Genomic DNA, 14017 nt, shown 5'->3' on the forward strand with positions numbered 1-14017 from the left:
TGTTCCCAGGTTCCTATGTTCTTAGGTCCTCTGTTCCCAGGATCACGTGTTCCCAGGTGGATGTTGTAACACGCTTCTCTAACACACACTGTGTGTAACAGAATCATGTCCAGCAGAGCTCTGTACCTGTCTGGTGTGTATCTGGAATATTTTCCACTCTGTCGACTGCTGGCGCTGCACACACTCCCTCTCCTCGAGTCCCACGAATAACTGGACGAACGAGAATACGACCTTCAAACACACACACATTAAATTTACAGTCAGGAAAACAACACACACTCCAGCCGAAATGTTATAAAGTGTTCATAAGGGACGAACCTGCGACCAGAGGACGAGGACCTGCTTCGTGAATCACGTCCCCAGTGTCGAGAACTTTTGCATGATCTGCTCCTGCTGCGAGACCTCGTTTCTGATCGATATTCATGTTTTTCACTGGATGTTGGTCGATGGCTCACAAATCCAGCACAGCTGCTGGACTCCTCACTGAAATGACAGGAGACGGTTATAAGTGTGTCATGATCATGCATGTGTTAGCATTTCTACTAACGACTGAGTTTAGGTGTTTCAGCCATGTGATCACATGCTTCCAAATTTGTGGCAACAGTTTTGGAACTGTCACTTCCTGTATTGAACATCTTTGGGATGAACTTATATGTGAATTGTGAGCTCTGTATTAATGCCAATGGCTCTGCGTTGTGATTGTCCTTAACAAGCTTATGGTCAGGTGTCCATACACTAGTCTAAATCTTAGGACTTTCTTAAGGGGCAACAGCAAGGGCCAAAAAGAGACTGAGGCAAAAGCAGGGGGTCAATTTTGTCTACTGCAGGCATTAACCAAGTGCCTGCTACAGGTCGCCCAGCCGGCCGGTAGCAGAGTTGAGATTCAAACCCGGGAGTTCAGAATCTCAACGCTGCTGTGCTAGAGAAATATCCCACTGCGCCATCTGTGCGCCTCCCAGTTCATAATTTCATATTTTTAACATTATTTTTTAAGTTTTACCATCTACAGTCCATAACATTATTGAGAGATTAAGAGCACGGCTGAAGTCCAGTACTGAATGCCCCTCAGATGGCACAGCATTAAAATCAGGCTCTGGAATAGAGGAACAGAGTCTGTTTGAGGGCAGATTTCGTATCTTACCTTTTGATCTTTTTGAACACGGTACTATGGACGTGACCCTCCCCGCGTTCAGCTTTACTCAGAGACTCGTAGCTCAGAGAGTTTCCTGAATCGGAGGAGCTGTCCACGAATTTGAGCTTCTCTGGAGTCTCGTGACAGGGGACGTTCCTCCGTCCCGGGATCTTAGACGAGGGCGGAGAGGACGTGTCATTTCCTGAATCGTAATCCGCACGCCCCTTGTTTTGGACCAGGGTTGTTTCAAGCCCAGGACGCGAGTGTTCGACCTGCTGGGGGATGACAGACTTTTTGTCACGGGTGTTTTTATTTTCTTAAACAATACACAGATATAAAACACAGAGTGAATATTTCTGAACAGAAGTCCCTGCTGAACACAGAGGGGAAACTGAGATGTGATTTCAGGACGGAATATTGAAAGAGAACATACAAAAGTCACATGCAGATCTGTCACATGCCAGTAAATTTAGGAAGAAAAGCAAAGAATGAAAAGAAAAAACGAACAAAATACACTAAAAGAGATAAAAAAAACTATATTAAAATTATATTAAAAAAAATAACAAATGTGCTATGCTAATGTCTACAAAAATAATAAAAAGGCAAAAAAGACCAGTCTATTAGACTAAAATCTATTAATAAGTAACAAATTATTATTAAATTTACAATAAATATAAAGCAGAGAAATGTTTCTATCAGTGTAAAGCCACTGAGGAATTAAAGGACATTAGCTTTGAGCTCAGATCCCCTGCAGGAAGGGCTTTAAAGAGCACCAGCGCCCTACAATAATCCCTAAATCTGCGGTTAGCATCCACTTACCAATCCAGACTTCCTCCTTTATGAAGGTACAATGTAAGAAAAAGGGAAGAGCGGGTCACGTAAGTGCATCGTTATATTAGCGGGAAAATGCAAGAAAAAGACAAATAAGCCTCTGGTTTCTAAATCCTAAACCCACTCTGTTACACGTTCTACACTTTCATTCTTCTTCATGTGTTTCTGTAACTATTATCAAATATATTATTTAAAACATTAAACAATCAACAGAAACGTGTAACTTAAACACATGATTATACACTACATGGAGAAAAGTACTAGGACGTCCTTCTAAATATTGAATTCACATATTTCAGTCACAACAGTTGCTAACAGGTGTAATAAATTGGATCAGATTAAGAAAATTATATGCTTCAGACTTTGCAGCAACAGTTTAGGGAAGGCCCTTTACTGTTCCAGCATGAGCGAGCTATAAAGACTTAAAAAAGCTTGGTTTAAAGAAACTGAACAGGCACAAATTCCCACAGACACACTTTCAAAGTCTTGTGAGAAGCTTTTCAGAAGATTGGCTGTTGTTCTAGCTAAAAAGATCACATAGACATCACTAATCACTATTTTTATGCCATTCGTTTTTAACAGGATGTCCGACAAGCTCATGGTCAGGTGTCCAAATACTTTTGGCCATGTAGTGTATATTCATAAAGGACACAATGTTATATTATTATAAATTGACATAAAAAACTACAAACCTTTGATAATTTGTGCTTAATATTAAAATAAAATTACCTTTAGTTACAGTCCTACGTGTTTTACATCAATTAAAAAAGGTAAAACAGTTGCAATGCAATAAAACAAAAAAGGTAAAATGTTTTTTAATGCATTTTCCCCCAATTTTCCTCCCAGTTAAGTCATATCCAAGTCCCAGATCGTTTTTCATCTCTACTGCTGCAGATCTCCTCCACACACCCACTCCTCCACATGTGCAGTACCGACCACTACTTTTCATCTGCACCAGGCGTGTTCATATGGTGATCGGTATCAAGCACAGAGTCACGCACTGATCTCCATTATCCCCCGTCTCTGTGCACCACTACAGATCTGCCAGCAGAGGTCGTGAGGTCGAATCTCAGCTCTGCTTTACGAACAAGAGAGCGGGAGTGCTGCAATTACGACCTCTGCTGGCTGATCGATAGTGCTGCACAAAGACGAAAGACAATGGAGATCGGTGTGTGATACGGATCTCTGTATGAACCCACCTGGTGCAGGTAAAAAGAAGCGGTCCTGTCGGAGAGGGTGTGTGTTAAGCAAGGAGGTATGCAAAAGTAAATGCAATGAAATACGATCGGGGAATTGGATATGACTAGACTGGGAGGTAAGTGGGGGAAAATTAATAAATGAAAGAATGTGAAGTGGATGTTTTACTGAAAGTTTTATAAACGTCCAGGTCTTGCAGTTCTAGTTGAAATCTAACACTTAATAAAAAAGTCACTCAATGTACACGCTAATCAAACGACGTGCATTAGCACTGTCGCTATCATGAACTGGATATTTATGATGCCGATAGAGAACGATCATTTCATCCGTTTATCTCATCTATAAAAACACGGCTCAGTATAATTCCAGTAAACGATGTGAAAGCAGAGTTATTAGATGAAGAGTCTTCTGATGGCTGTTTTTTTCCCTGCGTTTGCACCGAGAGAGATAAAAGGTTAGATGAGAGGTGGATTGTGGGTAATTATTCCAGCTGCAAAACACTCAAAAGCCCACTCTGATTTAAAAGTTAATTAATGCAAATCTGAGCCGGTGTCAAGCATGTGTGTAATATGCAAATCCCATCCAGCAACCCCCCCCCAACACCGGTCCCCAAATGATCCTCACTAAAATCATTCACATTAAGCTCGCTCACTGGTCATTACGTTTCAGGATGGATGAAATAAACATAACAAAGCTTTACTTCTGTTATCTGTATCCCCCCTTTATGTCCCAATTTAGTAATTTCTAGTTCCCAATGATTGGGGAGAGCCGGATCGCCACACGTCCCCTCCGGCACGTATCCAACATGTGGCAGCTTCTTGGAATCCCACACAGAGCCGTATTGCATACGGAGAGACACGCTAAGCTCCATGTGACTAAAATGTATTTAACTGGCGACAGGATTCGTTTAAATGAATTCTATTGGTTGAATGTTGAGGTGTCATCATGTTTGTTGTTGTGTTGCTGAAGCTGTTTTATCGAGTTTAGGGTTGCAGTGGGACCGGTTTCTTTTTATTTATTTATGCATTTTCTCCCAATTAAGCGTTCTCAATCTTATCTTCCGCTGCTGAGGGATACCAGATTGCGTCTGAGGAGAGCGCGTCGCTGTACACGCGTCCTCTTCTCATTCTGCACAGGCGTCTGTTCCGCCAATCGGGGTCCTTACACAGAGTATGAAGAACCAACCAACCCACACATAGTCCGGCCCCCACCCTGCAGAAACGGTGGCCAATCAGTATCTGCTGCAGGCACTGCCAATTGTGCCCGCCAGATGGCGCCCAGCCGACCGGTGGCAACGCAGAGTTTCGAACCGAGGAGTTCAGAATCTCGGCGTTGATGTGCTAGCGGTATATCCGGCTGCGCCACCTGTGCGCCCTTGGGACCAGTTTCCATGGAATTACCGCCAATGCATCATCATCACGGGTCCTACTACATTATCCCTTTCTTTAAACGTAGCCAGTCTGTATGTGTGTGTGTGTGTGTGTGTGTGTGTGTGTGTGTGTGTGTTAGAAGCTCCTGAGCAGCACCGGCGTGAGTAAACGATCAACACTCACTTTTATTCCCTTTAAAGACAAAAAGAGACTCGATGTTTTTTATACCGGGTGTTTAAAAGAGCAGCAGCCGAGCACTGTTAGTGCAGCGACAGCACGTCGAGACACTTACTGAGCACTCCGAGTGGATTTTAGAGGCGAGCTTCAGTGCCGAACACCATTCCAAACCCCCGTGGGCTCCTGAGCGGTAACGGGCGCTGCTCTGAAAGCCTGATTTGCTGTGATCTGCAGCTCTGTGAGGAAAAATAAAAGGATATTGATCTGAGGGCTGATGAAGTAAGACAGGATTTAATCGTGGACTCTGTGTTATAGATGGACACAGTTTGGACAAAAGTATTGGGACACCATGAGCACGTTCCAGAACCGAGCACATTTAAATTGAACTGGTCCTTCCTTCATTTGTAGCTTTAATATTTACATTTACTCATATTTGCCATACAAAATGTCATTGTAATTGTGTATAGTGGCACTAAATATTCTATTCTATTCTATTACTATCATCCACTCTTCTGGAAATCCTTTCTACAAGATTCTACAAGGAGTGTGTCTGCAGGAACCTGTGCCCATTCAGTCAATAGACTCAATGAGGTCATGCACCAATCCAATCCAAGTTTTATTCATCCCGAAAGTGTTAAACTGGGTCTTTATGGAGCTCTTTGATTGATTGATTGATTGATTACTTTATTGCAAACGATGCTCTTTGTGCTCAGGGATGTAATCATGCCGAGAGATAAAGTGGAATTCCCTAAACTGTTGCCACCCTGTTAAAAGCACATGCTGTCATCACGGGATTTGATAGAAACAACTACATTCAATCATTATCATGGGTGTCCACATACTTTTGGCCAATTCTGTTATGTACTGTGTGATTGACTGTGGCTGCCGTTAAACAGGCATGCACTAGACTAACACATAACAGTGTGTGTGTGTGTGTGTGTGTGTGTGTGTGTGTACCTGCTCTCAGTGCTGGACGACCTCCAGTCTGAACTCTCAGCTCTCCGTGAACGGCGTCTGTGATGAGAGGCACCGTGGCACCTGAGTCACACAATCAGACACAAAATGACTGACTCACACGTTTAAATATTACCTGTAAACTATAGAGTCCATGTTTCCAAGCCAGTGTGTTAAGAGAACCAGCAGTAAAACAAATGTATGTATGTATGTATGTATGTATGTATGAAAAACCAGACTGTGAGGTCACTATGACGTCATAACACGTCTCATCACACGACTATTGTCTGTATGACCAACCTCTTCTTATGCTTCCTGTCCTCCTTCCGTTTGCGTCTTGTACCTGAAGAGCTGAACGATGAAGAGGACGTTAATGAGAGTCTTTATACACTTTAATATTTACCATACCAGCCACATTAAACACAATATTTATAAATTCTTCTGGTTGATTTGTTCATAAGAACAATGAGACGAACCTGTGTCTTCTCTTCTTGGAGGCAGAGCTGTAAGGAAGACAGATCACAGTTAGATTTTATATCAGCACTGATTTTTATTAACAGACAATTAAGGAGACGTTTTAATCACTGTTTAATTGATCAAACATAAAAGTAATATTAATAAATGAATAATATAACAATACAAATATAAATAATAATAATAATAATACCATAGTAATAATACTACCACTACTGCCATTGTAGGGCTTTGAGCAGCCCCCTCAGACATAGCCAATTATGCCCGGTCGGCCTGGATCTCAGCAGTAGTGGGCTGGCGTAATAGACCGCTGCACCACTGGAGCATCTATTATTATTATTATTATTATTATTATTATTTTTACAATAAGTCAAAAGTTTTAAGCTTCTAAAAAAGAATATTAAAACAATTTTTTAATAATTAAGCGTGTTAATGCAGTAATCTATATAAATAACTACAAATCAAACGGTACCTTTAATAGCAACAAATATTTACATTTTAGGCATTTAGCAGATGCTTTTATCCAAAGTGACTTACAGTTGTGACAGTATACAATCTAAGCAATTGAATTGGTTTAGGGCCTTGCTCAAGGGCCCAACAGTAACAACCTGGCAGTGGTGGGGCTTAAACCGGCAACCTTCTGATTACTGGTCCGGTACCATAACCACTAAGCTACAACTGTCCACTCAAAATCACTCAGGGTTACACTAGTACATAGTAGTTTCCTTTATCCAAACTTTCATCAACTTTCATCAAATCTGAATTCTTTTTAAAATGGATCACAAATATACACACAACTACTAACAGTACACGCCTCTGTGCTCGTATAAATAGGGATAGTTTGACTGGACCCGTGATACACTACCTGTGGTGCTTCCTTTTCTTCGAGCTCTTCTTCTTCTTCTTCTTCTTCCTGATTGGTGAGGGACTGGAGAAGCGACGCCTGCACACCAAACTAAATGTTAATATAAAGCTCTCGCCACGCTCCAGTTACTCAGCTTTCTGTAACATTCACAACGTCACGTTTAGGATCCAGTAACCCAAAACGAACACAGATGAGCCAGAACATCAGGAGCAACGGCTTAATCTACCCGGCGTAACATTCTGACCTGGTGTGGTGTCATTCGTCAAGAGAACCAGATGTTTTTAGACTAATGTTCTCAAAACTGCCAGGATGTATCAGTTAATATGGTTAATGAGACCGCCATGGACCAGCATCTGTGCCTTCATGCCCCCTGCTGGCTATTAGTGGCAGGGCAGATGGGCATGATTCTGTGATCCGACCCCCTGCCAATCTCCATGCAAAGTGGGCCGGATACAGCTAACAGCTGGATAAAATCAGTCATATAGAATAATTAATATGCTTTCATCCTTGTTCTAACAGTTTTCCGTTCCTGCACGACTGTGCCGCTGTGTACAAAGCAACAAGTTTGATTGGTGTTGCAGAGCCCTAACCTCACAATTTCTCTTCAAAATCTTTTGGGAAGAATTCATATTGATGCGGATGGTTTTGGAACGGGGCGTCCACATACTTTTAGCCATATTATTTCTATGTATAATGTCAGTTTAATTGGAATTATTAGGTGAAAGAACAGCTCTGTGTTTTCTTTTTGATTCAAAAGTGCTAGATTCTTGAGCAAAACGATGAAGAGTCACAAGTTTCAGCAGTTCTTTCTCCAAACCCCCACTATCATGCTAATGAACGAGCAGAGCAGCTGATCTATAATAGAACATAGAACAATCCAATCTAAATCCCATTAGCGTGTGCAACAGCACCGGCCCCCTAAATGTAGAGTTAATGTAGGATTTTACACACTATTAATAAAACAGCTTATGAATTCATTATTATATGGACATGTGATAATTATAATGCATAGCTGATATTACAGGAATGTAAAACACGACTTTATGACTTTGACCGTCGTTCTGCTTCGCTCGTCGTTTTATAATTCGTGTTCCGCTGCACGTGGGCTACAGTCTGACCCTGAGAGAGTTACTTTTGCACTGACCTTTCTCTCCTCCTCTTTCTCTCTGACTTTTTCTTCTTCTTTCTCCTCTTGGGTGCAGGCTGAGGGGAGAAATCAGAATCCACCGACACGCTACAAAAGAGAAGGACAAAAAAAAGACAAAAAAAGGAAAAATTAATGGTTAAACCTAAACAGACCCACAAAGCAGCGTGGCACAGCATGGAATGGTGTGGTGTATTGTGGGGTAGCCCAGGGTTTTTCAACCCTGTGTCGAAAAAAAAGGGAAAAATAATAATAATTAAATAAACTTGTACGTGTACGCCCCCTGGTGGTGGAGACTTTATGTTACATCTTGTAACCCACAGTAGGACCAGAGAGTAAGATGCATTTCTTGTGTTGCCTGGGTCACTTAACAAATCATGGACAAGAACTGGGTCGCTTGAAAACCCTGGTGTAGTGTGGTGAGGTGTGGTGTAGGTACATGTGGTGTGGCGTGGCATGACGTGGTATTACACAGCATGGCGTGGTGTCACATGGCGTGGCATCGTCATGTGGTGTGGTGTGGTGTGGCATGGCAGTGATTTTTACTGCCTGGTAGGCTGACATTTTTTTTCAGTAATGACAGTTCTGAGCAAAAAATGTTCTTTTTTTTGACTGGTCAGGGTCATGACGGGTCCAGTGTGTAGACACCTGGACTGACAATAGCACCGCTGAGACTCAAACCCAAACATTAGACACCTTAAGCACAAATTTTAAATCAATACAGAAAAAAAAGAAGTAAAAAGACAGGGTGACCAGTTTGTGATTATAACATTTTAATGTTACACAAACTGGGAGCTCGGGTTCGAATCTCTGAGTTCAAAACTCAGCTGTGCTATCATCCCACCAGGCATCTACACAGATATGATTGGCTTGAATGTGGCATAATTGTCCGGCTGAAGCCCTGCAATGGATTGGTACCCTGTCCAGGGTGTTCCTGATGGCGCCTAGTGTTTGCCAGAGGAACCGGACCCGCTGCCACCATGACCAGGATAAAGCGGTTGATGAAAATGAAATAAGATGGAAAATGTACAAAATCAGGATTAATGGAGGAGTTTAAGGTCTCAGTGAGGTGGAATCAGTGTGAAGGACTTTGAGCTTTTCACATCAAATAACCTCAATCATCCACTTTTATTCCTCCAAACCTTCAAGGGGCTTCACACACACACACACACACACACACACACACACACACACACACACACACACACACACACACACAGCAGCCTCTCTATCCAGATTTTAGAGGCATATTTACTGTTTTCTAATACTTTCACTTCATATCAAAGAACCCTGAAGCCTTCAGGAAAGGTTTGGTTTAAATAAGACATGCTGGGATGAGCCGAAACATTAAGACCACCCACCTCATATGACATCAAAACAGCTGACTCCACAAGACATGTGAAGGACCTCTGTGGTATCTGATACCAGAGCGTCCACATAATTTTGGCTATATAATTGAACGCTTGTGAGATGAACTGGATCTGACCGGCTTGATGTTGACGGGCAGGCAGAAATGAACTCAGAAACGGCGACGCTGTACGTCACAGAGCCGTCGTTTAATTAACGGACAGAGCAAACGGGCCGGAGACGGAGAGAAAGCCTTTCCATCACTGCCAGTACTGACCGATAACGGCTCCCTGAAGGTCATTGTTCCTGACAGACGATTAATGACCGAGTGCTACAGCCGTTAGCTTCAGCTTTAGTCGTGATGAGTTTCAGAGTAACGCTGATGGCAAGTCTTTAAAGGACTAGTAACGGTATGAATCGGGAGGGTAGACGGTGATGTGCTGAGCTTTTTGTGCCACTTTTGAGGTCCAGGTTGGCGTTCGAGACCAGGGTACGAGCATAAAAGCAAGACATGGCAAGACACAAAAGTTGTGCATGTTGTAGCTTAAGCGACTTACAACTGGGACAGAACAGAATTCGCCGGTGCTTGAACCAGTGAGTTTACACTCAGTAGTCCAGTATAAATCACTTTGCTCCCAGCATTCGCAGTGGGAGGATATTCTGTTTAATTTACTAAGACACAGCCCCGTCCTGAAAGCTGTCACTCTAAAATTCTCTGAATCTCCTCACGATGATGGGAGGTGAGGATCAAACCCAGGTCCCGAGTGCCCGCCTGGATGTGCGCCGACCACTCATATATTCATTTTTTTTGGCGGGGGCACCGGGTCAGACTCTCATCCCTGAGATTTAAAGAACGGCAGATGCTAACAGCTGGTTAAATCTCCTCTCGTCTGGACATCTATAATCAGCGCTGACAGGCTTTTAGCTTCCTAACCTTCATTCTCCTCCTGAATCGTTCATCACCCGCGTGCCCTCAAGGTCGCAGTGCCCATGTGGGGGGCGAGTTTAGGGGTGGAACGGATTACGAGCGCGAAAACGGCAATAAAAGCTTCAAAAGTGTTAATGCAGCATTTACAGCTCTGATGTACACTGTAGGGTCAGAAGTATTTGAACACCTGACCATGAGCCTGTCGGTCGTCCCATTTCAAAATCAAATGTTATGGCAGCAGGCACTCTTCTGAGAAGCTTCTCACAGGACTTTGAGGTATGTCTGTGGGAATTTGTGCCCATTCAGTCTAAAAGAGACAGCATGGTCGAGAAAGGCTCAACTGAAGTTCCGGTTCAATCCAAAGCTGTTCACTGGGACTGAGGTCACAGAGAGTGCACAGGGGGTCATGCTGGAACAGGAGAGGGCCTTCCCTAAACTGGTGCTGCAGGTTAAAACATTGGAGATGAATAATTTGCTTTGTATGATTGATTTATTACACCTGTTAGCAGCTGCTGTGGCTGAAACGCATGGATTCAGATATTAGAAGGGGCGTCCCAATACTTTTGTCCATGTGGTGCAGGGTGATGCACACTGAGAAGGTCTGAATGTTTGTTATGCTCGACTGTTTACAGATGTTGGGTTTGAAGAAATCGGCGGAATTACGGCGAGCCCGAATCGTTTACCTTTTAGCACCCGGGCGCGGGTTTCATCTTGCAGGGCGCGCCCGTAGGTGTCACGCTCGTTTTAAAATTCCCGGCAACACCTGAGCGTTAGCGCTGCGGTGGCTAGATAAGAGTGTTTGTGGAGGTTTCTGCCCTCCGTTTGTGCTGGTACTGTCAGGACGAGGGGTTTAAATCATACGCAGAAAAAAATGAGGTGCGAGCGGTGAATAATTAAACAGCAGAGCGGATTCAGCAAAGCGTTTGTGCAAACAAAATAAGACCAGACGTTTGTCTGAGACTTGCTTCATTTCAGAAAATTAAATAAAACTGTCCAAACTGTTTCAGGAATTACTGGATGAATATTTTACCTACTGGTGCCGGTGATGGGCAAAAACCTCACAACAAAACAATAGCAAAAACCTGTAGCTTGTAGGTTAGACATTATCACTTAGATTGAAGATCCATTTTGGGGAGAAGAAGCTCTGGCCTGTAGATGAAGCCATGACTTGGACTGAAGATCCGTCTTCATCAGATGAAGCCCTGGATTGGGTGGAAGAGGCTACAGTTGGGCAGATGAAGCCCTGGTTTGGGTGGAGGAGGCTACAGTTGGTTTGGGTGGAAGAGGCTACAGTTGGGCAGATGAAGCCCTAGATTGGGTGGAAGAGGCTACAGTTGGGCAGATGAAGCCCTGGATTGGGTGGAAGAGGCTACAGTTGAGCAGATGAAGCCCTAGATTGGGTGGAAGAGGCTACAGTTGGGCAGATGAAGCCCTGGATTGGGTGGAAGAGGCTACAGTTGGACAGATGAAGCCCTGGTTTGGGTGGAGGAGGCTACAGTTGGTTTGGGTGGAAGAGGCTACAGTTGGGCAGATGAAGCCCTGGATTGGGTGGAAGAGGCTACAGTTGGGCAGATGAAGCCCTGGTTTGGGTGGAAGAGACTACAGTTGGGCAGATGAAGCCCTGGATTGGGTGGAAAAGGCTACAGTTGGGCAGATGAAGCCCTGGTTTGGGTGGAAGAGGCTACAGTTGGGCAGATGAAGCCCTGGATTGGGTGGAAGAGGCTACAGTATGGGATGTTGAAGCCCTGGTTTGGGTGGAGGAGGCTACAGTTGAGCAGATGAAGCCCTAGATTGGGTGGAAGAGGCTACAGTTGGGCAGATGAAGCCCTGGATTGGGTGGAAGAGGCTACAGTTGGGCAGATGAAGCCCTGGATTGGGTGGAAGAGGCTACAGTTGGGCAGATGAAGCCCTGGTTTGGGTGGAGGAGGCTACAGTTGGTTTGGGTGGAAGAGGCTACAGTTGAGCAGATGAAGCCCTGGATTGGGTGGAAGAGGCTACAGTTGGGCAGATGAAGCCCTGGATTGGGTGGAGGAGACTACAGCTGAGCAGATGAAGCCCTGGATTGGGTGGAGGAGGCTACAGCTGAGCAGATGAAGCCCTGGATTGGGTGGAGGAGGCTACAGTTGGTTTGGGTGGAAGAGGCTACAGTTGGTTTGGGTGGAAGAGGCTACAGTTGGGCAGATGAAGCCCTGGATTGGGTGGAGGAGGCTACAGTTGAGCAGATGAATCCCTGGATTGGGTGGAAGAGGCTACAGTTGGTTTGGGTGGAAGAGGCTACAGTTTGGGCAGATGAAGACCAAAGGAACTTTAGCTTGGGAAGAAGAAGCTCCTGTATGGGCAAAATAATCCCTGTTTTGGTGAAAGAAGCTAAAACGTGGGTAGCTGAACCCTTGGCTTGGGTAGAAGATTAAATCAACCACTAACTGTGATGTTGGTATGGAGACCATAATCATGAAGGAACACATCTGAATTGAAATGTCACTTAATTATCCAGCGTTACTGAACACTGGTGCTAATCGACGGCTCCATCCTCTGAGATTAAATATCAGAAGTTCATCTGATTGGTCACTGAACCCTTCCCTTGATGTTGCGCAGTAACAATGAGACGGTGTTTGTGACTCTGACCTGTGGGAGCGGTGGCGTCTGTGCCGTTTATGTGCTTTGTGTTTTCGGTGTCTCTTCCTCCCCGTCTCCTTCACTTCCTGTTCCTCTCGCTCTGACGGTGCCTCGTGGGGTTTGGCTGCCACGCAAACTGACGTCTCCAACCTGGTACGACACACAATCACATCTCATCAGTTTCATTACAGTAACAGCATCGTTCCTCTGATCATCACCTGACAGACTCTGACTGAGTGTAAAACTTATTCTGGACGTCTCGTTTCATCCAAAAGTATTTGGACACATGACGTCCCATTTAAATAACAAACAGTATTAATAAAGTGATCATTGATATAATCTTTTTTATCTAGAACAACAGCTGCTCTTCTCAGAAGCTTCTCACAAGACTTTGAAGTGTGTCTGTGTATGGGAATTTGTGCCCATTCTGTCAAAAGATGACAGCATATGTGTAGCTGAGCACTGATGTTGGTGTTCCAGTTCATTCCAAAGCTTTTTGAAGGGCTCTGTGGAGGACACTGCAGTTACTTTAAATTGAGTTTTTCTTTATGTCTTTATAGAGCTACACAATCATGCTGGAACAGGAAAGAACCTTCCCTAAACTGTTGCTGCAAGGTCAGAAGGATATAATTTCCTTTATTTCATTAATTTATTACACCTGCTAGCAACTGCTGTAGCTGCAATACATGAATTCAATAAATAAAAGGGGTGTCCCAATACTTTTGACCATGTAGTGTAGTTGTTTAGTACTCAGCAGAGTCACCGACCTGGTTGGGCACCCACACACACACACACACACATGACGTGCTACATGGAGCTTAGCGTGGCTCTCTGTACGTGATACGGCTCTGTGTGGGAAGGTGATGAGAAGTGGGCGCAGATCGAACACGTGTCGGAGGGGGCGTGTGGTGACCCGGCTCCCCTTGATCAGATCAGGGGTCATGTGATCGGCAGCGGATTCACAATCAGGAACTGGAAATGA

The 14017-nt window shown here is 44.0% G+C and overlaps 1 protein-coding gene across 2 annotated transcripts in view; it reads right to left on the minus strand.

The window, feature by feature from the left end:
* Positions 1–14017, minus strand: part of srrm4 (serine/arginine repetitive matrix 4) — a 47887-nt gene that overhangs the window by 3106 nt on the left and 30764 nt on the right. The window contains exons 2-11 of one of the 2 annotated variants that reach the window (XM_063018139.1): positions 13045–13185; positions 8145–8234; positions 7001–7078; positions 6138–6164; positions 5962–6012; positions 5665–5745; positions 4823–4943; positions 1142–1404; positions 319–483; positions 127–231 (exon numbers count right to left, since the gene is read on the minus strand). In XM_063018139.1, coding sequence (XP_062874209.1) covers positions 127–231; positions 319–483; positions 1142–1404; positions 4823–4943; positions 5665–5745; positions 5962–6012; positions 6138–6164; positions 7001–7078; positions 8145–8234; positions 13045–13185 — 1122 coding nt within the window. Of the gene's footprint in view, positions 1–126; positions 232–318; positions 484–1141; positions 1408–4822; positions 4944–5664; positions 5746–5961; positions 6013–6137; positions 6165–7000; positions 7079–8144; positions 8235–13044; positions 13186–14017 lie in introns of both variants that reach the window. The other variant, XM_063018138.1, reaches the window with a different exon arrangement.

This window comes from Trichomycterus rosablanca, chromosome 21, assembly GCF_030014385.1.
Source record: "Trichomycterus rosablanca isolate fTriRos1 chromosome 21, fTriRos1.hap1, whole genome shotgun sequence".
NCBI classification, from domain to species: Eukaryota; Metazoa; Chordata; class Actinopteri; order Siluriformes; family Trichomycteridae; genus Trichomycterus; species Trichomycterus rosablanca.